The 26,193-nt window shown below is 37.4% G+C and overlaps 1 protein-coding gene across 1 annotated transcript in view; it reads left to right on the forward strand.

Moving 5' to 3' along the window:
* Positions 1-415: 415 nt before the first annotated feature.
* The window catches only part of LOC146003600 (trypsin-1-like), a 43,449-nt gene continuing 17,671 nt past the window's right edge, over positions 416-26,193 (forward strand). Inside the window, exons 1-3 of the mRNA XM_083141912.1 lie at positions 416-652; positions 20,764-20,872; positions 23,242-23,404. Coding sequence (XP_082998038.1) covers positions 578-652; positions 20,764-20,872; positions 23,242-23,404 — 347 coding nt within the window. The 5' untranslated portion in view covers positions 416-577. The remainder of the gene's footprint in view (positions 653-20,763; positions 20,873-23,241; positions 23,405-26,193) is intronic.

Below are 26,193 nucleotides of genomic sequence, written 5' to 3' on the forward strand. Positions count from 1 at the left end.
TAGTAGCAACGCTATCACCTGGGAACTCACTTTAGACTGTACATCCAGTCCCGATTAGCCTATCTGAGCATAAAGTTGACTTTAAACAAACTTAACTTTGACAAAAATTATCATCAAACTGGTAGCTGCTGCAACGGACGTTTGGCCAAATAATAATCAAGAAGCGGGATTCTGGAAGCTTGTATTTCACTTGTTTAAAGTATCTACGACCATAAATCACACACGTACGTACGGACTCACTCACTCTCACACACATACACAAACGATTACGTGAGATGAAGGTTGCATGAGAATTCCGGAAAAAATACAGATATGGGCTGTGAAGGTGGTATCGAGGCGGGAGGGGCAAGTGTGACATTTACAGAGAAGGTATCAACAGCTGCGGCGTGAGTTGACAACACTGTTCCGGACGGAAGGCACCGCCACAATTACGCATTCTGAGTTCCACTTCCAGGGAGTTGGGCGGGCAACATTCCCAAAGGTATAACGGCCGATCCACTAACACACACAGTACTCTCCAAGCGTCTCCAACCGGTGCTAGTGGAGTGTGTTGATCTTTGAGTGTGCGGTCAACACAATGGTTCGCGCGCACGCCGGTGTCACTGCCTTAGTGCTTGGGATTCTGTTGCAGTCAGCATTCGCTGACATCCGGGTATGTAATAGTCTAGTACTTAGTTGCCCTGCTTAAGGCCACAACCAGTTATTTTTTCCATAAAGCCATCTTTCTATCCCAGAACCGGATAAGTCCACATGACATGACTTTAAAAAAAAGTAATATAAATTATTTCTAAAAATAAACATTAAAAAATGGTCACGTTCAATGGAAGACTTTTATTTTCTTTACAGTTGATCTTCTCTACCCCCTCCCCCCGCTCGTGTGGTCACGTTTGTCCCTAAGCGTCACCTCATTCCGTCGTGGTTTTTAGATGGTTCAGAATCTTCGTACATGTTACTCCGTTATTTTTTTTATGGACAGGAATTTTCCTATGTCCATTCTCATTTTAATATGTTTACAAAAGCTTTACAGAAGATGACTGTAATAAGTGCGGGTCTTTGGGGCATACAATATACTCGTGACTTATAACCAAAATTTTTCATTTCTGAAAGGATCAGAGATGTAAGGATTAGAAATGTATATATGGAACCTAGAGTTGGAATGATAGGACATAGACCCTTCATATTTCTAGTGTTTGTGACAAAGACACTGTTTACACCATCACCTGAGCAGGAACCATCACCACATGTTACACTGTCAATATATTGAACCACACAAGAACCCCCAAAACACCCGTTCGAACGTACCTACGCATGACGATCCAAAAAACACCACCTAAGGATTTACATTTCAATCGCTCTAAGCTAGTGATTAAGGCCAAGGCGTGAGCACACCCTCTGATTTGCTTGATGCAAGTTAAGATGGAGAAAGAAAAGCTATATTTCATATCACTGTTTTACGAACTATTGATGAGTACAAACTGGGACGTATCTGAAGTTGGTCCTGATCCCCTCAAAATATCATTCCTGTACACGTAAATTTACTTTTAAGGTTAACCAAGTAAATAAAGCCAAATCACACGTTTGCGAATTGAATGCACTTATATTTGCAAATATTGGATAGCGTATGAAACACTGTTGGTCTGACATTAGAATGAAGGAAATATCCTAGCCTACAACGTCAGTCTTTGTTCAATTGGTATAGGAATGGAATTTTAAACACCTCCCATGCCACCGACACATCCAATTACATAAAAATAATGCCCCCATCACCCATCTTTGTTGTTCGAACTTTTATCGGCTTAAAATTGAATAAGTTTTTAGTAGCTGCGACAAGATCCCTCCACTAAATTTCTAATTTTACGTTGTTTTTCTTTTACTGTACGCCGATCAACGGTGGGGATGAAATGATGATAACTTGAAAAGATACCAACAATGGAACACCCATGTCAAAATGAGGACTCGAACCCTCAATCTTCAGTGAGGAGATCGTGAGTCGTCCGCTCAACACGCTCGGTAATGAAGGCGGCAGTAGATCACATTCTGAAGACAAAAGTATTTCCATGAAACTAGATCTTCCAATTTCCATTCGTGTAATAAAATTTAAATTAACTGTGATGCAAACTTTTGAAAACTATTTCGTGCTACAAAACTAACTTTATATTATCGTAGCAAATGTTTTTTTTTATAGATTAATAAGCACTACAGCATGCCATTCTGCTTTGCATGCACATCAGAAGGATATAGCACAAGAATTGATTCGTAAAAATGGATTTATTTGCAATCAATTTTAAAAACTCTACAAACGAGTCATATTTGAGTAGGAAAAAAACTGCTGCGTGAATCATCTCTATTTGCATAGGAAGGATTATATCAAATGACACTAAAGTTATGTTAGGAAGAAAACATCAGGTTTGAAGAAAGAACGGGAACTCAGACAATTTACCTATAACAGGTATCACCATTACTTTTAAATGTAACTTAAGAAACTTATTGAACTGAAATTATTTTTTTAAAGACCACTTTACACAGGTAGGCTAATCCGGACTGAAGCTACAGTATAAAGTGGGATCCGAATTACTATGTGCCTCCAAAGGGTTCCAACGCAGGACTCCTTGATTACAAGGAGACGACGTTATGAAACTTACATTCATACACTCATACCTATTTAGGTACGTCGGCCTCGGTGATGCATTTACTATTCCCGAAAGAAAAACAATGTAAATACAACCAGTTGAATTGATTTCTGTATTACCAGAATCAGGAATCCAAATCAACTCTGACCTCTAGAAAACAGAAATATTTTCCCCCCAGAAATATTTTCATATAAATCTAGCGTTCCTGTTACGATTGATCTCTGGACATACCCAACACGAAACTAATCTTATAAATATACATAAGTAACAAGTACCGAGATATTGAATGGTTATTAATTAAACTAGATATTCGTCTTCAGAAAATGATTTGCTGGTGGATATAACAATCATTTCGTATATACCGGGAAAGAATGGCAATTTCCATACAGCGTGTGAGAAAGTAAAAACCGATAAGAATATTTTAAAGGCCAAGGCCTACTTTCCTTGAACGACTCATTGTCAACACTACTACTCCCAAAGACGATATAGTTTCGCGTACATTGCACCAACAGAGGCTCGGGGTCATCCAAAATTTCGTTTAGAAAAATATTTAATCTCTCTTTCTCTTTCGTGCTTACGCCGGCCCCCGTGGCGGAGTGGTTAGAACATCGCGCTACGACAACAAGGGTCCGGGGTTCGAATATCGGCCTGGTCATGGATGTTTGTGAGTGTCCATTCATCAATTTCATCACCCATTTTCGCAAATTAGCCAAAAGTGGCACATAAAACGAAGTAAAATAAAGCAAATTAATCAATCAATCTTTCGTGCGTGCGTGTGCGTAGGCATCTTATACATTTACACATAAGCGACAGCATGCTTCCTCCACTATACACCCACAAAGAGAAACAAGGATAGTCTCAAATCTCAAATCATCACTAGATAGAGCCTCGCCTCCGCCTCCCCTTCCCCTCGGAGGAGAATTTTGTGTGACTAGGAGTGCCTTGTATTTGACAACTACAAAACAAATAAAAAGTGTTTAGTAGATCTCCTCGCTTTACACACTGCAACTTTAAATTTCCTTAGAAAGTATATACAGGGTGTCTATAAAAGAACTTCGTGCTTTTGAAGCTAAATATTTTATTAAAAACTCAAACTCAGGAAAAAGTAAATACATGATTTTGAAGGTAATGTTATCAAGTTTTGTTTACAATTTAGTAAATTTCAATGTGTGCCTCGTTTGTAATAATAAACTTCTTGGCACGTCCTGACCAGCATGTCTGGGGTGATGGTTGCGACACAAGCGATAATTCTTTCCTTTAGATGGTTGGCATCTTGAATTTTCTCCGCATAAACCATGTTCTTCACATGTCCCCATAGGAAAAAGTCTAAGGGATTAAGTGAAGGGTTTAATAACACGGTCATGCATAAGACCTCACCAAACATTCAACTTGGGCGAGTCACGTTGATGCTCAATGAACTCATGAGGCGGCTGTGAACCCCAAATGCGACAATTGTGTCGGTTAACAGTGCCACTGACAAGAAAAGTGGCCTTCATCGGTAAAACTAACATCGTTTAGAAAATCATTGTTTTCTTCAATCTTGTTCAGCATAGAAAAAAGCAAACTGTGATCTCTTACTTAGTCTTGTCTGTAGGCTTAGTCTCATACAAAAGTTGTACCTTGCAATCTGTTAGACGAAGCCTCTTGTTCACCACTTTATGAACAGTCGATCTTGGTATTCCCAACTGAAGACTACGTCGTGTCAAGGATTTTTTGAGGCTTTGTACGCATGAAGTGCGAATTCTTTCCACGTCCTCTTCAGAAACACGCGGCCTACCTCGCGACTTTTGTTTCAGAACACTTCCAGTTTCTTTAAACGCCTTAAGGCTTAAGCCATTGACAAATGGTTTTGACCACCATACTCGCGTCGAAAGTTCCGCTGTGCAGTAATAACAGATCCAGTTTCTACAAGCCATATCACACACTGCGCCTTCTGTTGTGGCGTCGCCGTTGCACAGAACTGCACCGACTGGGTTCAGCTCGGCTCGGCCACTTCAAGGTTAACGCTGCACAGCGTTGCGAACCTTTGTTGGAATAAACTCCAAACGGCGTGAATAAAACTTGATCAGCTACTGATTTCAAAGTAATTAACTAACCTGAGTTATCTAATACCGCTTGCGCACTATGATTGTTCAAAACGCCGGAGTTCTTTTATAGATACCCTGTATTATTATTGTTTCTATAAATAACACATACATATATTCATTCATTCATTCAAGAATCGTCTTATGTGCTAGGAGACCTGTCCTGTCTTCCAGGTCACTCCTCGAGCTTCGAGTTGTGCATCATGAGCAATATGTACTGCGTGTCACCGCACAAGCTTTCATAACGGGTAGAGCTCATTGGGCAAACAACTTTACTTAATCACTCTTTCCTCTCTGTCGCTGTAAAGCATCGAAGAACGGAATATTGTCCTGAATAAGCTACAAGGATTCGCAATTGTCTCTAACAGCCGACCTCCTTGGTGGTTACGACGACGTTACGACGTTACGACGCCAGGGGTCCCGGGTTCGAATCCCGCCCCGAATATAGGTGTTCTTTGTGAGTGTCCCTTCGTCAATTTCATTATATCATCACTCATCCTCATCGTCGGGATTAGCCAAGAGTGTCAAAAAAGCCAAGTAAAATATCTTAATTGAATCAATCGTCTCTAATAGATTAACTTTGGCATTACCATAAGCCACATATTTGTCTTAGTCAAGTGGTATGTAGAGATAGGTCGGATAGAGATATTTCAAGTATCATACACTATAGTTTATCAGAGTTTCGAATGAAAGTTTAAAGCGTATTTAATCGTCAACCATTTGAAAAACATTCAATGTAAAAATGAAAGATTTACGTATAAAGGAAACCACCGTATTTTTCGAATTTCCTTTCCACTTTTTCACGGTGGCGCAACACTGTAATCACTGCTGTTTTACTTACCTCTCCTTTTAATTAATCATAATCTTAAGAAGGTAATATCACATCATATCTTTATATGTTATTCAAGTCCTCAAACTGAAATCGGAGGGTCAGGAGAGATAGATATTGTTTCTCTTACGAGCTGAAGATTAAGTGGTGACAATCCTTAATCATAAAGCTAAATCCCTACTCGTTGTAAGCGATTAGGTAACCACACGGAATCTGCGAATTAACGCTAAGGAATATCTAATATTAATAAATTCCGTAACTTGAAGCTAAATTGTGATATTACTTGATTAATTGAATATGTTATAAGCAAAGCAGAATCACTGTCTGGGCAAATGTCTCGAGAGCATCAAATGTAAAATGAAGAAAATGTTCAAATCAGTTCTGAAGCTTGCTGCACAGTTGTATCTCTTATAGACGAACTATCATTGGTCACGTACCAAAGTCATGTAAAAAAAATGCTAAATTTTATTTCATACTGTAAGGACAAACGCCATCAGAATCAAATGTCACTTTCAAAAGTAAATAAAATCCTGGGAATGAGGCGCTACCAGGAGCGGAATGACAGGGGTTCGTCGACGGACGTGCCCGGGCTGGCCGCTTTAAGGGCGCAATGTGGATCCCTCAAGTCCGCCATCGGACATGACGGACGCTCCGTGCTCCAAATTGCCAACCCGTCGCGGATAACCGCGATGGGACTGGGGCTTAGGTCTATGCCCTGGTCGCCCGTGGCTACCGAAGAAAACACGCTATTTTCTTTTCCTCCGCATTCTTAAAGTTCGCTGGTGATCGACCGTGACATGAGGTCGATTAACCTATAGGGGGGGGGGGGGGTGTTGAATTAAATCCGAGTATTGACATTAAACATCGTTAACAGTAATGACGCGCTTGCGTATCACTTACAGCTCAGGGAGCAAAAAATAACCACTAAAAATTGGTCATACATTTCGCGGGGGGAAACGATTGAAAGAAAAAGGCCTGCAGCCTCCACCACGTATCAAATCTAAATATTAGGGGATCGAAGATAGGCTATGACAGAGTTTAGCCACTCGCTTGCTAAGCGAGAGAAACGTTGTGAGAGGAAGGGGGGTAGCCCCGAGGAGCTACGTCTACACTCAAACTGCAAGGGAATTAGCCCCGTGAAATACGAACTACACTCACGATTAAATTTAAACACGTCAATTGACTGGTCTGGTAGGGGTGTGAGAGAATGAAAGACAAGGATCTTATGAATGTTCGTTACCTGTAGGTCTCGATTTGACGATCGATTCGCTGGTTGGTATATGAAACGCTGATGAAACTCTCCTGAAATACCACTCCTCGCTGTAACTCCTTTTGTAATGTTCGGTAATCCGACTTTAAGTCGGAGGCAACAACTGTTCAAGCCATAACTTTCTTAGTTCAACTGTTTGTATAATTCGGAGGCACCGACTGAGCACGAGATAGATTTCAGATGCCGACTTGAGGGGGGGGGGGGAGAAATATTCTCTCGAGCTATTTAAACGAAATTCGAATTTTCGGAAGTTGAGAGACCGCGTCTCCCAATAACGCTGCTTTCAGCGTAAAGCTGTGTTTGCAGTATCTTTCCTGCGATTCCGGAAGAATTCGTATCAGCGAATTTTTACATCCGCTGAAGATCGCAGGTGGCATTTGCTTGAAAGAAGCCTTTTCCAGCTTCTTTCATACTTGGGCCCTTTTTATGAAATGATTAGACTATCGGACTATGGCGCCCGGGGTCCCGGATTCGAGTCATGCCTTCGGCATGATACGGTATGTAGGATATAATATGGCAATAAAGTTGGCTGTGATTTTTTATCTTTTTAATATTCAGTCGTATATTTTAACATCTTAGGAAGCCTATGTAGAACAGGGGATTAAAGCATTCGTAAATTTCCCGCGCATGCCACTGTCTACTAAACACACACAATATTGAATCCTGCAACGGGATACAGTTGAGATAGAACTCCTTTCTTCTCTTACAATCTTTTAAATAGTTTTGGTGAAAAATACTCAAATAGTACTATCGCGATTTCCCTAAATCCAACCCATCAGAACACACTCACACACACCTTTAATTCACTATTCTATCAACTCAGGTATTACAAATCTAATTTTTGATAGTTCTTTGCGACTTTTAATACCTTTTTCAGATGGGAATACAATCGAGTAACATTTTCGGATTTTGTTCCGAAGTATGCAACTTTAACCCTGATTCATGACACTCGGTATGATATCTAATGAAATCCCCTAATGTTTTCTGCAGACATTAAGAACTAATAATACAATCAGTTATTTCTTTAAAATATCATCCTATTGTATGAATTATTTATTGCACTGTTACAATTATATAAGCAATGTTTTTCTTAAAATATTAAGAAAATAGGTCCGAAATTCTTGCAAAGATTAGGTAGGTAAAAGGAATATGGTGCATGTACGTACTTTTGTGAATTTGCCGGCATTTTCCTCTCACATTTAACCTAGTGGCCTTGCTGTCAGTACAAGGACGTTTCTTTGCATATTTGTCTCATCAGTTTCATTTAATAAGGTAGGTGAACCAAAGGTGGCCATAATTAAGCTTCTAGGACAATTTGCAAATCTCTAATGAGAGATAAATTTCTGAAATTAAAATAAATAACTGCTGTAACTAACTAGCAACGTGTACCAAATGGATATTTTGTAACATTGCTTGTAACTTTTCTTAAAAAATATATTACAAAACCGTTACATCTGTTTCCAAGGTGGCCCACGGCTTACAGTTGGCTTAGAAAATGATGCTTGTGCTCAAGAATACATATTTATTAATGTTTATTGACGTTCTACATCTTATTTGAGAAAATTGTTGGTGTCAAACTTTTGATTCTTGACATGCATTATAGACAGTAACGACGAATAGCCAACCTCCGTTGAGGTGTGGTCTGCACAGTCCCTACGACGACAGGGTCACAATAACTTAAATAAAATGACTGCTGGGAGCCTGAGACAGTTCGTTTTCTGCATGGTGCACCTGAAGGGGACTGGGTATATTAATGTAGTGCCATTTGTTAGCTGTGTTAAATACTAATATGATTTTCATAACGTGACCCACCTTGGGAATACGGGCTACCTTTGGCTCACCTACCGTATTCATTCGTCCTCATTGTGTAAAAGAAAAGTGTTCCCCTGTGCTTACCACCACGCCATGAAGGCGTATAGGGGGTGTGGGGGTAATGCCCCACACTTTCTTGATCCGGTCGTGAGTGGGGGTGATGTGATCAGCACCACGCCCCTGACCACCTTTATCCCCCCAGGGTTTCCCCCAGGTACCCATATTATTCGACGCTGGGTGGGCGCCGGGGCCGCTTCCAACGTTAGAAAAGTTCCCGGATTTGAACCGGCCGGGGATCGAACCCGGGACCTTTGATTTGCTTTATTTTACTTCGCTTTTTGTGCCACTTTTGGCTAATTTGCGAAGATGGGGATAATGATAATAATAATAAATTTCTTTATTAAGCAGGCGAGGTTCAGCCTATAGGCTGCTCGGCCACCTAGCCCTTGTCAATGTAATGTTACATATATAATAAACTGCTTGTGGAGCAGTGAGCTACAAGTAAAATAATGCATATATACTTGTAAGAGATACACAAAATTAAATGAATACACAAAGTGATTAACTACAAATACAAAAGACAAAATAATAAGTAATAATAAAAGACAAAAGTAATACATAATAATAAAAATACAATTTCATGTAGTGACTTGATACCTTCAATATGTGTCGCGACTCTGCCATTGTTCCATTAACAGTGTATCTTTTACTTTACCTCTGAAATTTACGGGGTTCTTTATGCATGCAATGTTTGCAGGCAATGCATTCCATGCTTTGGGAGCCGAAAAGGAGAAAGATGATTTGTAGGCCGTGGTAGAATGATGGGGTAAATCGACTTTGTTCCGCTTGCGGGTAGCATATTCATGGATAATGAGTAATGACATGATGAAATTGATGAATGGACATTCACAAACTTCCATGCCCAGACCGGGATTCGAACCCGGGACCCCTGGAGTCACATTATCGCGAATAATACAATCAGGTAGATGAATGTCATAATTTATGTAAAATAGAAAATTCAAACAAGATATGCCTGAAAACAATATACATTTAGTATTTTTTGATTGTGGTGGGTATGTATTTGGAATAAACTTCCTTCTGTATATCTTAAGTAGTTGAGTGGTTCTGAGTACGAATCCTAGCCTGGGTGTTCTTTGTGAGGGTCCCTTCGTAAATTTCAATATACTATCAGCACTTATCTTGACCGTCGCGATTAATCAAAAGTGGCACAAAAGCAACGCCAAAAACCTAAAATCAAATCAAATGTAGCTAAGTAGAAAGACATGCAGATGTAATCTGGTACAGCGTTTTCTCTCTCTCTCTCTCTCTCTACTCTCTCTCTCTTTCTCTCTCTACTCTCTCTTTCTCTCTTTCTCTCTCTCTCTCTGTATATATATATATATATATATATATATATATATATATATATATATATATATGTGTGTGTGTGTGTGTGTGTGGGTGTGTGTGTGTGTGTGTGTGTGTGTGTGTGTGGTGCAAGAAATATCAGAATACTTCCATTTGTTTCCGTAAGGGGGCAATGGTGATGAGCTTAAATGTATTACGCATAATTACTCATGTGAAAAAGTTCCACGGTTTTACTGTATTTTGACAGATTCCTGACATGAAAATTTCGGACAAACCAAGACACAAAGATAAAAATTACTGTTTCCGTAATATTACCACAACACAGAAGCTCCTGATAAACATAATTAACGTACACTGAAGAAAAAACAAATATGCAGTAAACATATCAAGGAAGTACGGATTAACTTTGCTTGCAGTAATTGTTCACTTACAGGATGAGCAAGGAAAGACAACAGGAAGAGAAAGTTAATGATACCACCTCCTGTTATTTACTTAACGTTTGAATACAAGTGTAAAAGATACAGATAACATAAAAAGAGGGTAATATTGAATTTATCAGAATATTTAGGTCACCGAAAAAACAACAGCAAGACAGTGTCATCGTACCTTAATACTTTCCATTCCAAAGTGGAAGATATTTCGAGTTAAGGTTATACTTTTGGATTCTCCTTTATTAGCGTTGTTTTGTTGCTGTACACTTCATTACCATTTTCTTCTTGTGAAAGTTTGTACATTTACTCTTCGACTACTCACTGAACTGATCATACTTTGAAATGAAGACAAGTTGTCAGTTAAACCCTACATTGTAATTGTATTGTAACATGATTAGGTGCATAGCTCCCAAGACTAGTATTTTACTGGTAACTTAAACCTTTGCTTGGAAATGAATTGCATTAGAATTTATGTTTACGTGCATTACTTTCAAAAGAAGATAAAGAAATGTTATTATGTAACTCAGAAACAAATTAAACAAACACAAGGACAGGGACTTATATAGGCATCATAACATACAGAAATTTAATAATTAATATGCCCTTCGTGAAAGCATACACCAATAGTGTACTCTGACCACATACACGATTAAGCATAAGTGGATAAACAAACGATCCAATAATCTGGATGATAATGTAGGGAAACCAGGTGGTAATATGGTTTCCTACTTTGATTTTGAGCTATTTTATCTGATCTTGAAGCCCATTTTTTAATTTATGGTATGCTGAGCTTCCTTATTCCATTGGCTATCTCTTCATAATTTGAATGTACAATATTTCACTAACATTTGTAAAAAGTATCAAGAATAATGCAAGCAAGTCATTATGGAAAAGGTGCTGATAATATGGGGACCCCCCTCCTATTTTGTGAAGTAGAGTACATATACATTTTTAAAAATTACATAATAATGATAAGTTTAGAAATGTGTTTTCTATTTAATAAAAAAGTTAAGTATTACAAATTTTAATACATACAGTGATTGATTCATTTAATAGAAAATAATAAACCAAAGTGAAACCTATTTTGATTTTTTTTAAATATATTTGCAGAAATCACACACACATATTCCCCTGTCAATATCTTGCCTCTAATTGGTAAGCCATTCTAAGTACATCCTTGCGACAGTTTTCGAAATGTCGTTTCGAGAACTTTAAATTGTTTATCTGCTCTTCTAAGTTCCGTCTCCTTCTCTCTGACTTCAGTAACCGCCTCTCTCATCTTGGCCTTATCCCACGTTTGCCTTTTCCTTGCTGAAACCTTTCTAAGACTTGCATGTAATATGGAACCCGGTTATCCACCATAACACAAATGAAGACTCAGCAGCCTCATGACCTTGAGAGCGAACTAATAAGCAAGTGCCAACTTTCATCGCTAGAGTGCAGATTCGTGTTCTTCACATATTGAGGGATTCCATATTATCAGCAGGGTTCCATATTACCACCTCTTCCTGTACTAGCCGACCCCCGTGGCGGAGTGGTTAGTTCATCGCTATAGGACGCCAGCGGTACCGGGTTTGAATCTCAGACTGGGCATGGATGTTTGTGAGTGTCGATTAATCAATTTCATCATATCATCACTCATCCCCATCTTCGCAAATTAGTCAAAAGCGAAGTAAAATAAAGCAAATCAATAAATCAATCAATCACTAATTGCAGTACGTCCATTAGTTTCAATGATTCTCATTTTTTCTTATTTTCGCTTTTCTGCCAATTTTGGCTAATAGGAATGTTGAGAATGAAAGATGATCAAATTAATTTCGTAAAGGAAAATCCCAAAGAAATACTCATATCCAGGACAGGATTTGAAACTGGAACCTTCGGTGGCAAGATTGTGAGTCTGCCACAGAACGCACGTGGCACCAAGGCAGCATCTCGTATATCTGTCCCCCTTTATGGTTGAATGTTTAATGAAGTTCTAGATATTTTCATTGTATACAATAATACTGAAGAAACGCATATCTTCTTACTTATAATTTTTTCCTACATTTCAAGAAGCACAAATAAAGTGAAATAAAAGAAATTGATCAAATATCGCCCTGGAATGAGGTTTTACTTTCAATATATGTACCATTACCACATATCATTAAATATCTCATCCTCGAATTCATACCACTTTTTTCATTTGTTTAAAGATGAATTTTTAAGGTTTTTTATATTCCAAAGGAATAATTATGAGGTTCATACAAAAAGACGAAAAGAGAAAGAGAAAGAGACAGAGAGAGAGAGAGAGAGAGAAAGAGAGAGAGAGAAAGAGAGAGAGAGAAAGAGAGAGAGATATATATATAGAGAGAGAGAGGGAGAGAGAGAGAGAGAGAGAGAGAGAGAGAGAAGTAGATAGCGAGGAGAGTTATATTTTTCTTCTCTGAAGTTATTCAATCGAAATATTCACTCTCGCAATCTGTTTCATCACACTCATCTATTTAAATGGCACAAAAATCCACTTTCCAGCCAGCACTACCACATTGATTGTTCACTAAAGAGAGTGATGAACGAATCATTGGCTCGAAACTTGACAGGACGAAATAGTATAGAAGAAAATATGTCACAGTTGCCTTATGCAACGCTGCGGGTCCTCCTGCCTTTCTCGCTCAGCTGGTCGTCCATTAATTCCGCAACAACTTAATGAGTGACGATGAAGACTAACAATCTCAGATACAGAATACAGAATACCAATGATGCGTTTCCTTCATCCCCCATACATGTAGTATGACTGAATATACACTAGTGTCCAAAATTAAAGCAACAAACAGAAATTCTTTCCTCGTGTGATTTTTTTTTGATAAATTTGCCAAGTTTAACATGTTGCTATAGTGATTTTTTTTATATAAATCCTGGCACATTAAGGTTAGTTTACTTTCTGTCTTAAACCAGTTGTCTATGACATCATAAATATTACTATCACCTGATCGTATTATGTGGTCAAATGGACACACGGGAAAGAATTTGCGTTTGTTGCTTTAATTTTGGACATTAGTATAGATGTTTTCTTCACACACTTCAAACCAATACTAATTCTGACTTCCCTTTCTGATATTCTCAGATCGGTTAGATCTACAAATTCCAGTGTCTATCAATATCAACGGATGAGACACTCTGTATTGTACTGTGGCACTACTCTTATTTTCATTTTTCTTTTTTTGTACAATTACTAACCGTTCAATAAATACAGGTTTGAGCACAAAAAACTGACGATTTTTAAAATGATATAACACAGTAAATAAAAAGAGCTCTTCTTTTTTCATGTGCTAGCTTACAGCCAGGTGTATGCCATTATTATTATTATTATTGAAAAACAATATTTACACCTACATTAAGTGCGGAAAATAACATCTTGCAAATGATGGACGTACTCCAGCAGTGTGTGGACCAAAATGCAAGATGTTATTTTCCGCACTTAATGTCGGTGTAAATATTTTTTTTAAAATAACAATGGCATACATGTGACTCTAAGGCTAGCACATGAATAAAGACGAACTCTTTTCATTTACTGTGTTATATCATTTCAAAATGCATGGGGTTTTTCTGACCCACCCTGTATTTGTCTGTGTACTGTATGAGCAACATAAAGGATAGCGATTTTTACGCTCCCTTCATTTAAACATTATATTTTAAATAATGCGCTGATAATAATAATAATAGTAATAATAAATATTACCCATCACTATTTCTAAACAAAATTCGAGATTATTAAACCATATGTTTCTAATAATCGTTATAATTTGATTTGATTTGATTTTTACTTCGCTTTTTGTGCCACTTTTGGCTAATTTGCGAAGATGGACATGAGTGATGATATGATGAAATTGATGAATGGACACTCACAAATATCCATGTTCAGGCCAGGATTCGAACCCGGGATCGCTGGCGTCGTAGCGCTAATAATCGTTATAACAATTATTTAATATTCTAGAGGGGAAAATAAATATACCCCTCTGGCATTTACAAACCCGAAGTTTTATTGCAGAAACAACATGTTTTCCATGAGTTCCTATCCTGGGCAAGATGACTCTCATTTCACCTTCCTTAACAATTCTCTTAAGGCACATCTTAATATTGTTGTTTCATCTTCATCTTGTCCTTTCCACAGGTCTCTTCCCATAGGGTTTCCCAACAAGAACTTTGGAAACTTTTCTCATTCTACATGGCCTACCCACCGGTCTTCTTCATTTAATTATTCTGAAAATATCAGTGGAATAATATACAAGATTATGCAGTTCGATATCATGTGACTTTCCCCACTTCTCCAACGTTTTAATTTCTTTTAGATTCAAACATCTTTCTAACGCTATGTACTGTTGTATTATTCATTTTTATTCAAGTATTGGATTATACTACTGAAAAACAGCATACAAGCCTTGCACAGCAGTTTATTACAATAAATAAATGACACATAACTCAACAATTCACAATAAAAATACAATATGTATACTACATGGTCAAATATACTAAAACAAATTAAAAATGACGATACCGTCACTTATACAAAAACACACGTAGTAAAATTACACATGTTATTTTAATAATAAAATGTCATTACCCTACAACTGGTTTTGATAGTATTTCGATGTAAGAAAATTAAAATAGGTATCTAGTATTTCTAAAATGTGAAATGACAGAAATTGGAGAACAGTTAGTTCTGAGTGAATAGTAACGAGTCTTTAGAGTAATTCTGGATAATAAGTATGAAATATCAAGTTTTCCATTAATTAATTTGAAAATAAAATTGTAATCGTTAGTATTTCTTACATCCAAGAGGTACGAAATATTAAGTTTATCTAATAAATTATAATAATCATAATAAAATGTAAGAGTCTGAATTTAAAGTACAGAAGTGAAATAAATCTTTTCTGTACATGATTATCCATAGAATCCATTCAAAACTGCAAGCAATTGATACAATCATAGCAATGTCTCCTTCCGTAGAAACTCATTAGGCAGGCACTATAAGTACAGAAATCAAATTACATTCAATTACTTATTTTATACTATTTCATTTTTAAATAAATTAATAAACATGGTCTTACATTAACAACTCATAAATTTAATAACCTAGAATACCACACTGAAGAGCTACTGTAGACACTACACTTACATAACATCTCAGGGTCATCCTCAGTAAGCATAGGCGTACTGATAAAAAAATATTTACTTATCGAAACCGATCTAGGTTAAATTAGAGTTTTGGATTTTTAAGGTAAGATTATGTTTATTGTTAATTTAATACAACAAGCAATGGATATTCTGTAATAACTATCTGTTCTTAGTTCCATACAAAATGTACAGGGAAATAATTAGATATAAAAGTTTGTTACATATAGTATTTAATGCCCCAAATGCTAAAATTCATAAACGTGGTACATTATTAAGTTGAAATATTGAATGTTAGCAAAACAGATTACAAATATTTTACTTCAAATTACAAATACAATTGTTAAAATAAAAAGTAACTTAAAAGTCTGAAAACTAATGAGTGAGACTTAAAACAATGACAAGTGCCTTTGTTTCTTTCTAGCGTACATTTCTACACATTCATCTAAGTTTATTTGTGTTTTGTCAATAGCTAGCAATGCCAGGTGTGTTAAACGTTCTTGTTTTGTTGTGTTCCTTAAATAGTTTCTTACCCTTTTGAGGACACTGAAAGATCGTTCTGCTGAAGCTGTAGTCACGGGAACTGTTAAAAACAATTTCAAAAGTTTAACAGTATTGGGGTATACTAGTTGATTGTGATATTTTTCAGATTTAAACTCCTACACCAATCTGGAAATTGATTTGTTTCGATCAGAGTTTAGTCTTTCTTTCATAGAAAATATATCAATTTCTGCAGATAAGTTGTCACATTCAATCTCATAGACTTTCTCAACAACAGAACATTCTGCTTTGAACTCTTCGTTGTTGACAGAGTCAGGTTGAAATGAAGCAGTCAGTCAGTTTCCATGTGGCATAGCAGTGTTAGTTGATTTATGTCGAAGCGCGACTTGATGTTTTCAACTATACTGTCAAGAAATGGGTAGTATGCTGTTTTTAATAACAGGTGACTAGATGAATTAACAGCTGAATGAACATCTCCTACACCAATTTTCTGTGGAACTTTGCGCTTACGTGGAATGACTGGTTCTTCAAATCCAGGATTTTCACAAAATATATTCGCCTGAGACCAAATATTCTCAAATTTATTTTCATTACGAAGATCTGCAATACTTGTTACAATCTGCTTGGCAACATCAACAACTCCGAGGACTGAAATATCGTGATTTTGAATGTATTTGAAAGAATGCTAGTCTTTTCAAATATTTGTTTAATCATTTTCAGTCCAAATACAAATTCAAATTTCTTTATACACATGATCAACTCATGAGCCTCACCCCCAACCCTTGGATCATTCACTTCAATTTCTTCCAGTGTCTGCATTATTTGTGGCAAATGCTGTTCAACAGCTCGCAAACTTTCATATCTAGTGTCACTCAGTGACTTAAGAGACAAGTTGGTTCTAGATTCTATTCTATTAGTTTCACCAGTAACACCTTCCTTTACCTTTATAAATATTGCATGGCGCTTCAGTGATGCTTCAATGAAGCAATAACGTTGCTGAACAGTACAGAAAACATTCCGAACCAAGAAAACACTGTCACATTCACATCTACAGTAATAACCGAACACAAAGCTCTTAAAATTTTGTACGAACAGGGAGTGAGCGATGTCACAAGAAAAAAATTCCGAATACTGTGACACGAAATGAGGTACCGCAGCGACCATTGAAAACCTCTGAACACGATAAGACCAGACAGCACGATTGTGTTAAGATTTCCTTAGGAAAATATTGTACACTCCCTCCCTCTCTCTCCCTTTTTCTACGATCTTTTTGATCCCGACCCGATACTTGAGCTAAAATAGTCAGTTTCTTTGGAGCCGAGGGGGTAATGTCTTTGTTCTGTGTCAATTGTTGACGTTTTTGTTTACACTAGGAGCAGTGAAGCCTCCAAATGTTTTGCAGCCCTGGGAATGCCTCTTTCTTGACACAAGTGTTATTGTGATTGTTGATTTTGAAACAACACAGGCGGCATGTGTTGAAGCTTTTAAGTTAGCAATAATTTCTACACGAAGCATTTGTGCTTCCTTGCAGAACCGTTTCGTAGAGTTGCTATAGCCTGACAAGTTAAGTCCCGATATGCGCAGATCGCTGCGGAGCATTTCCTATTACGTCATCCTCCCCACCACTCTTCTACTCACTGGTCTGGCGTTGAGAGTACCAGTGGTGCCAACTCAGCAAAATTAAGCTAAAACAAATATGACAAACAATTTTCACTGTTTAGCGTGACAGTGCATGCAGGCTCCTATTATATCGGTGGTTCATTTTATTTAATCCGGCCTTTGAAAATGCTTGCGGTGCGCCGATCGTAAACTGTAGTATTACGCACGTGCGTTAAGGTTTATAACGAAGAGAAACTACATGGCGAATTACTTCATTTTCTGAATGCGACATCGAGCAGTGGCCACTTTTTTTTTTTTTAACCGAGTGGGGTGGTGGTTCGTTTGTTTATCGTACAACAATCACTACGATAAGGCAATCTGATAACACGCTTGCCTGTGTTCTTTTCTAAAGCATAGAAATGTTCATGCTCTTTACTCTTGGCTGCAATATTCTTACTTTGAAAGAGATTGACTTATGGACGAGCGTGTAGATGAACTGAATTAGACTTGGTGAAGCCGATTCAGACACGGACACAGATTCATCGGTAGACACAGACTCGGATGAGTGGGAGAGTGAAACTGAAGAAGGAGAAGTGGAAAAGATTTAGAAGGTGAGCTCAGTTCTATCGTTTACATATTTTTCATTTTTGTATCGTTTTATTTCATACATTTCTTATGCTGGTAAGAAATATCCCTAATATAACTTAATTCATTTAAGGTTTAAAGGGAAAATATCAAAATGTATTTAGAATTTAGCGTAATCAATAGGTAGCGTAGGTGAGGGGATACTAATTCATGCCTTTCACATTCAAATTTCGTTGACAATTCTCAGACTATTCTCTTCCTCCAGGTTGCAACACTGCGAACGAACGTCGCCGCAGACAATGGAGTGGGGAAATGTGATGTGAGGTGCGCAAACAATGGATTGCAGCGTCTTGTTTTTAAACTTGTCAAGTTATAGTTCGCGGCTTAGCTGTAACCCTGAGGAATCTTGGTTGTGGTCACACGTGAATTTTTACGAAACAAATTCATAAGAATTTATATTTATGTTAAGAATAATATTATTATTTTAATGAAATTTACCATGAATTTGAATGAAAGACGTGTAAGAACAAGGCTTACCATAAAGAGTTAATAGTGCGGGGCAAAAAGTGTGTGGGGGAGCAACTGTCCCCTTTGCACCCTCCTAATCGCCGCCACTGGTTACTGTACATAATGCAATGGACTATATTAGCGTGGCGTCACATTGAGCTCAAACAAATCAGTTACGTGTTTCTCCGGCATCCGATCCAGGAACTGCAGCCAATAGGAACCGCCCAGCAGATATCACAACAGGGACAGGTAGTGTTGCCAGAGGTGTTTCTACAACCAAATGAACGAACAAGCGCGACAGAATGGGGCTAAATGGAGAGGGGTAACGTAACTGCAGCGTTTGCGTTTCGCTCATTTCTACCTTGTACCTTAGATTCTCGAGGCAGTCAGCACCTGGATTATTCTTTCATGCTCACAAGTGGATAATTGTTTGTCGTCAGGTTCGTAATCGATCCAAGTTGCGTATTGTTTAATTTCATTACAGAACGTGGACCCTATTTAAACTAATTCGGGATAAAAGGTTCCTGGACCGTATTGAAATTGAACCTGGAATAAAGGTTCCCGGACCGAATTTAAATTGGTTCGGAAAGAAGGTTCCTGGACCGTATTTAAATTCATTCACAAAAAAAGTGTTCCTGGACCGTATTTAAATTGATCCAGAAATAAGGTTCCTGGACCGAATTGAAATACTTTACAGATAAAAAGGTTCTTTACGGTCCAGAACCCATTTACGCTTGCTGCTTTTCTCTCCTGAACCGGAATTGAATTTATTTAAAATTCCTGGACCTTTAACAACCTGGACAGATGTCCGGCAGGGACCATTCGGTTCGTGGGATCTAAGCATTTTTTTTTTTCAGATGAAGTCATGGCGCCGTGGACGATAGAGCACCGCATTTTGGCCTACGACAGTTTCTTGAAGAATAACGAGTCGTTCACGGCAGTGCAGCATGAGTTTCGTCGCCGATTTAACAACCATCGAAATCAGGCTGTTCCTACTCATAACACGATCTTTCATTGGATTCATGCACTTCGTACATGCGGTACATTAATGATTAAAAGACCGGTGGGGGCCTCACGAAAAGTACGTACCCCAGAAAATATGAAACGCATCAGACAAGCTTTGCTGCGCAGTCCGAGTCGCTCTGCTCGGAAGCATGCTTCTGAACTTGGCATAGATAATCGTTGGGTAAGGCGTATATTACATGAAGATCTGTATTTTCACCCCTACAAATTGGTCATTGTGCAAAAGTTGAGACCAGGGGACTATGCACACGTGCTGAACTGCGCACGCCAGATGGAAGCAAATTTTGAGGAAAATGACAACTCGATTTTGTTAATGATTGATGATTGATTGTTTTTATCTCAATGGTACCCCTATGGTGAATCAACAGAAGTGTCGTTATTGGGCTCTTGAAAATCCGAGAGAACTGTATGAAAGACAGCTGCTATTCGCTATTCGCGTGGAAGTCGCCCAAATCGACAACGCGATGTTGGAAGGAGTGAAGAACAACTTCCAAGAACGCCTTCAGAAATGCCTTCATGAAAACGGACACCACTTGACAGATGTTGTTTCTTTTCGCACTTAATGTTGTCAAATGCTAATGCAATAAGAACACATTGCCGTTAATAAAAAAATCCTTAAGCAATAATTAACGATTTTGTGTTGTTTTTTTTAAAAAAAACGTTCGTCCTCTCTGCCTCACCTTGTAGTAAGTATGACTTTTTTTTAACACTATTTTAAAGAGATGGGCATGTACTGTACTAAATTCCTAGGCACGCTGCTGCTAACCGTTCTGCTTTTTTCAAAATATTAATATACATTATATAACTATATTGTAATATTTTCTAGAAACACAGAGTGCTCTTTTATTTTAGATAGGCTTTTCCATTATTACATATCTGTTGTAGTACAAGCAGATATTTTTGTGATTAGTTTTAAATACTTACAGGATATAATGCACATGTTATACTTATCTTGTATCTTTCCTTATCATTTCAGTCGAATTCAACGGTTAACTCCCCAGAAGACGACGATGGGAAGGGTTTCTTCGGGTGGTTCTCCAATACCAGACCCGCCTACCTGGATTCTCAACAACGATGCACGTGCTGTGAGTTCACTTAGAACATTTTCATACTAATATACATTCTCACACAGGGCACGCAAACTTTCAATATGCAGGTCCAATAAGGTCGATTGAGTGATTGGTCGCGGATCAATAATATTCTAATTATAAACTAAATACAAGGCGTCCAAAAAAGTCACGTAACTTTGCACATTAAGCGATAAGGACATGAAACTGGGTATTCATTATGTCTATGTGGATGTTTTTTAAACATTGAACAAGAAAATGATTCTCTACATGAACGTTCAGTATGCAGAAAATTTACTAAGGTGTGAAAAAAATATACGAAGTAAAAAGAAACTGATAAAAGAGAGCTGTGAAGTCGCTTGCAATAATTTTCGACGTATGTATCGACGGTCTCTGTCGGTATTTATCGAACTGATAAAAGAACTACCAATTATTACACATTTTATGGATTGCAGACGATTGTGGCATATTCATAAAAACGTGGTCTTTTTAAAGAATTACGAGGTGTACTGGTAACATTGGTCGCGTCATGGAGCAGTACATGTGTGCCCGACATCTGACTATGCTGCTCAATCAATGCTCACAAGATAGAAAAGAGTATACAATTACCGTACAAAATGACTAACTTATCTACACCTATGATACATTTCAACTAAATTGTAAAGTAAATTTGTGGTTTAAATTAAATTTACCGTTTAAAAATATTTCTGCCGTAACAAGGAATACTCACTTTTACATGATATCAGTCCTTTCGAAACAGTATCCTGTTACTTTCGACACATTTTAGCTCAATATTACAATTGTCTAATCTCTGAAATAAATTCCGTGGTGCAACAGTCCTCTAGGAGCCAGGCCGTCATTATCTACTTCTTTCTTATACTTATACTTATTACAATTTTGCACAATTTAAAAGAAACTTATAATCTGTCGTACTTTTTCCGCGAGATACAATTAAATACCAAATTCTTGCCAATAATGGAATTTTCAAAACCTAATTATCTAAAAATGTATTACAAATATATTCCAAACGTTGTAAGCTACCTACTTTTACAGCAACTCCACACCTTAAACTATGCAGTCATTTTTTCTACATTATAGTTTCAAACAGTTCAGATAACGCTCTTGCAGAAAGTAGAATTTGAGATTCAACTTATGGGTAGAATGGAATAGAATATTGGTCTTTATATGAGCAGGCGTGTTTCGGCCTCATGGGCCGTTCTAACAACCAAACCTTGTCAGAGATACAATAAGTTAATAAAAGTAAGGAGAAAATACATATTGATTATGATAAAATACAATAAAAATAATGTAAAGATTATAGAATGATAAAATAATACATTGAATTGATTAGTATGCGTACTGTGGAGTAAAGATAAGTAATAAGTCATCAGTAGTGAATTTAGTGTGTGTGTGTGTGGGGGGGGGTAATAGATATGCATTTTATGATGTGTAACTGCAGGTGCAATTGTTAAGATATGTACAGGGTGTACCAAAAGTCCCATTACCCCCCCCCCCCTTCTGAATTGTAGACAAACCTGCAAAATGTTATTTTAACAGCATGCGTATGATGAGAGGATGGTATACCATTAAATCAGACCAATGACCACCATTTACTCCAGAGGAGCTGTGTGCACACCGCCATTTTCATGGCACAGTATTATTCGCCTCCAGGTGCGATGTGAAATCCTCCGTAACATGGCTGGCGTGAGTAAAGCAAACGCACTGCGAACAGCTTCTTGAAGTTCCCCAGTTGTCTGATAACGATTATGGGCGACTTTCTGTTTGATGTGTCCCCATAGCGCATTATCACATGATGCCAGATTTGTACTTTGGGGTGGCCATTTTAGAGTTGCTGGTAAATTTGGCGATCCTCGTGCAATCCATTTGTCTCTGAACACTTCATTGAGTTATTCTCTTAAAATGGCCACCTAAAATCCAGATCTGACATCTTATGTTACGGAGGATTTCACATCGCACCTGGAGGCGAATAATACTGTGCCATGAAAATGGCGGTGTGCACACAGCTCCTCTGGAGTAAATGGTGGGCATTGGTCTGATTTAATGGTATACCATCCTCTCATCATACGCATGCTGTTAAAATAACATTTTACAGGTTTGTCTACAATTCAAAGGGTGGGGGGGTAATGGGACTTTTGGTACACCCTGTAGGTTAATGTAGTGGTTGGCACAATGGTAATTTCTTTAGTTTTTTCTTAAAACTACGATGACAAATAATGTTAGTGTTGTCGCTATTCAAATTATGTTTCATTATGCGATACTCTATTAATTTCATTTACCATTGCTCTTTGAAGATTTGATTCGTTAAACATTCTGTTGTTGAAATTCTTGTAAATATCTGTCTTTGACGCCTACTATTTTGGTTGCAGCGTGCGGGGAGAGGAACGAGGCGAGCCGCATCGTGGGAGGTCAGCCGACGGACACCAACGAGTACCCGTGGATGGTGAGGCTCTCCTACCTCGGGAGGTTCTACTGCGGAGGAACCCTCATCAACGACAGATACGTCGTCACGGCTGCCCATTGTGTCCGCGGGTAAGTAAGAGATTACAAATACAGCACAATTTGGCTGGTCATAAAGAAGGTTACTTTAAGTAAAACTAATTATTTTCATAATCTCAGCATTGCTCTTAATTATTATTTCATCTTTATTATTCTTATTTGCAGTAGGATCGTACTCAAACTTACACTTTACTATTCTTCAACTATGCTGTGCCCTACGTACTACATCAACGGTGGTTATGAATACAGTCATAATAATTAAAATACACAAAATATAGGAAGTTAGAGATACTGGTGATTATTATCTATATAAAAAAATGTTTTTATGTAGAGCTCCTATACATGAGGCCAATATGAAAATATATTAAACAAACAGCATATGAACGGGACGCAATGAGGTAAATGAGGCACGGTGTCGGTATTCGTAAGTTATTATCATAACTTGTAGTTTATATTTGGCCAAATTTATCTCCTAAGCAGCGGATTCCACACTTTACTTGCTATCCAGTATAGGATACAACATTCTGTGCATAAATAATGTAATACATAATAATATAATTGTTACTGTTAATAAAATTAACAGATTAAAAATATATAAATATTTTAGCAATGGATTAAAAATTATGGATACTTGATTTTGGACTCCAATTAAATATTAACCAGTATACCTACATAATAACAAATTACATCAAAATTTAGGTTTATTGAATTCTGCGTTAATCTATGGTAACCAAATCTGTTTCGAAGGCCTACTCGAAAAAAATATCCTTAAAAATTGTCGTACATTTCTAATTATATAGGAGGAACCAACTTCCAGACACACCCGTACAATTGGTGTTCGGTTTTCCTATGAAGAAAGTTGAATCCCAAAAAAGGGTGGGGGGTGACCGGCACATCACATGACTTTTGCCTGCTGTGTAGGTCACCTCTATGTACCAAAAATAATACAGAAACATTGGGAACACCCCAAAGAAGAATGTTATTTATTTTCACGTTTTCAAACCCCTCCCCTCGAGTAAGGTAACACAATATATTAATAGGAATTCATATTCCGCACAATATCGCGGTCTTGTCAGAAATCACATTACTTTGTGTCCATAGACCATTAGAAACTGCATATTTTAAACTACTTTTCCTAACAGCTTCATTGTCATGCTTTACAAATAAGATATATAAACATATTTATATACATTATTAACAAAATTATTATTAAAAATGAAAATATAAAATAAACATTAAAATAATTATAATGAATTGATCGAATATTTGAAGAACAAGCGTCTAACTCATGGTCACTTGTTACAAGGGTTCGACCCTCTGATGTGACGTGTGTGTGTGATGTAGTTTTAAGTATTCGACATATTCGTGTTGAATGTCCCGATCTTGCTTTCCTCCGGCAGACTTTTAATCTTCCCAGCGGTTTGTGATCCCTGTAGGACGATGACAACAGTGTTTCATGAAATGTTTTTAGCTTTGTGAGAAGAGCTGGTCTCTCCCACTGCCTGGGAGGAAGCTTTTAGTTGATTCTTACTTTTTAATGTGTGTTTGTCTTGTCCCTTTACAACCTTACGCTTTCAACTTTTCTCAAGGGGCTTTTTACACACCTTGCATTAACATTTTCAGTAAGAATTTTAGATACGGGAATATTCCACCGTATCCATTGAAGGGTGCAAAATGGTGTAATGTGCCGACGCACCAAACAATTTTAATTCAATCACCACTAGACGAAACGGAATTAGGCAAAACTGGAGCATCCGATTGTCATACAGCTTGTCGCGTTATACAAAAAGTAAATAAGCTTTGTCAAAATGAAAATTGTGGGTGATGGAACAATTCGAACTGCGAAGTGAAAAGTTCTATTAGAAATATCGTCTCTCTTCAGAGTGCCCGTGTTGTGTATGATGGAAGAATTGGACTTCTAGCCGATCTGTATTCAGAAAAATAATATGACGATTACCATAATAATTGCAATGAACATTACTAGGATATTTATTAGGGCTCAGCCGATACCACATTGAACCGATACCAATACTCTTCCCGATTCCCACCGATATCAATACCGATACTTGAAAATTGCAATAATTAAAATTTGTTCAAAAAATTGATCAATATTGGTGTGTAAATATTCTTCTGCAATTATATATGCATCAAATTACCAAGAATGTTGTTTAGAATATTCAAGAATTGCATCAGAATATTAAAATAGATATTATGTGATAACGAAATATAGTTTTCGTGCAAAATTTGTGCAAATTAAAAAGAAGAGTTTGAATTTTGCATAGTTTCCAGGATAATTAAACTTCGCGAAAGTGTCTAAGGCTAGTATGCCGGAAAAGCCGTAGATGAATTCCAACCCATACTTTCCGAGTATTTATGAAACCTTAAGGAGAAACAGCTCATTCTTTTTATTTGTAATCGGAAGCAATACGACTGCAATTAACACGGCCATAAATGTAACAAACAACTAGATTATTCCCTTCACTGTTAATTCACTCTCACAGGAATGTCAGATAATACTAAGAGTCACGCTGAGACTTGACTTTACAAGAAAGTTATATTCACCTTGTCCTTTTCTTTCCAGTGAATCCCTATCGCTGTCATTGTTCCTAACGCCTTCTTCTGCTATCACCCGTTCACTGAACTTTCCCCGTCGAGCATTGGCTACGAACGTCTTCAGTATACCAGGTGTTTCAGAAACAATTAAGGTTTAGAAGAATTTATTCCAACTAAACTATTATGTTAATAAAACCAGCCCAGATCGATCGAGGAACGTAAACAGTTTGTGCGTGTATGTTTTGTTAAGCTAAGAGTTCACGTCCCTG

The sequence above is a fragment of the Lepisma saccharinum genome, chromosome 20, assembly GCF_977018435.1.
Source record: "Lepisma saccharinum chromosome 20, izLepSacc3.1, whole genome shotgun sequence".
NCBI lineage: Eukaryota > Metazoa > Arthropoda > Insecta > Zygentoma > Lepismatidae > Lepisma > Lepisma saccharinum.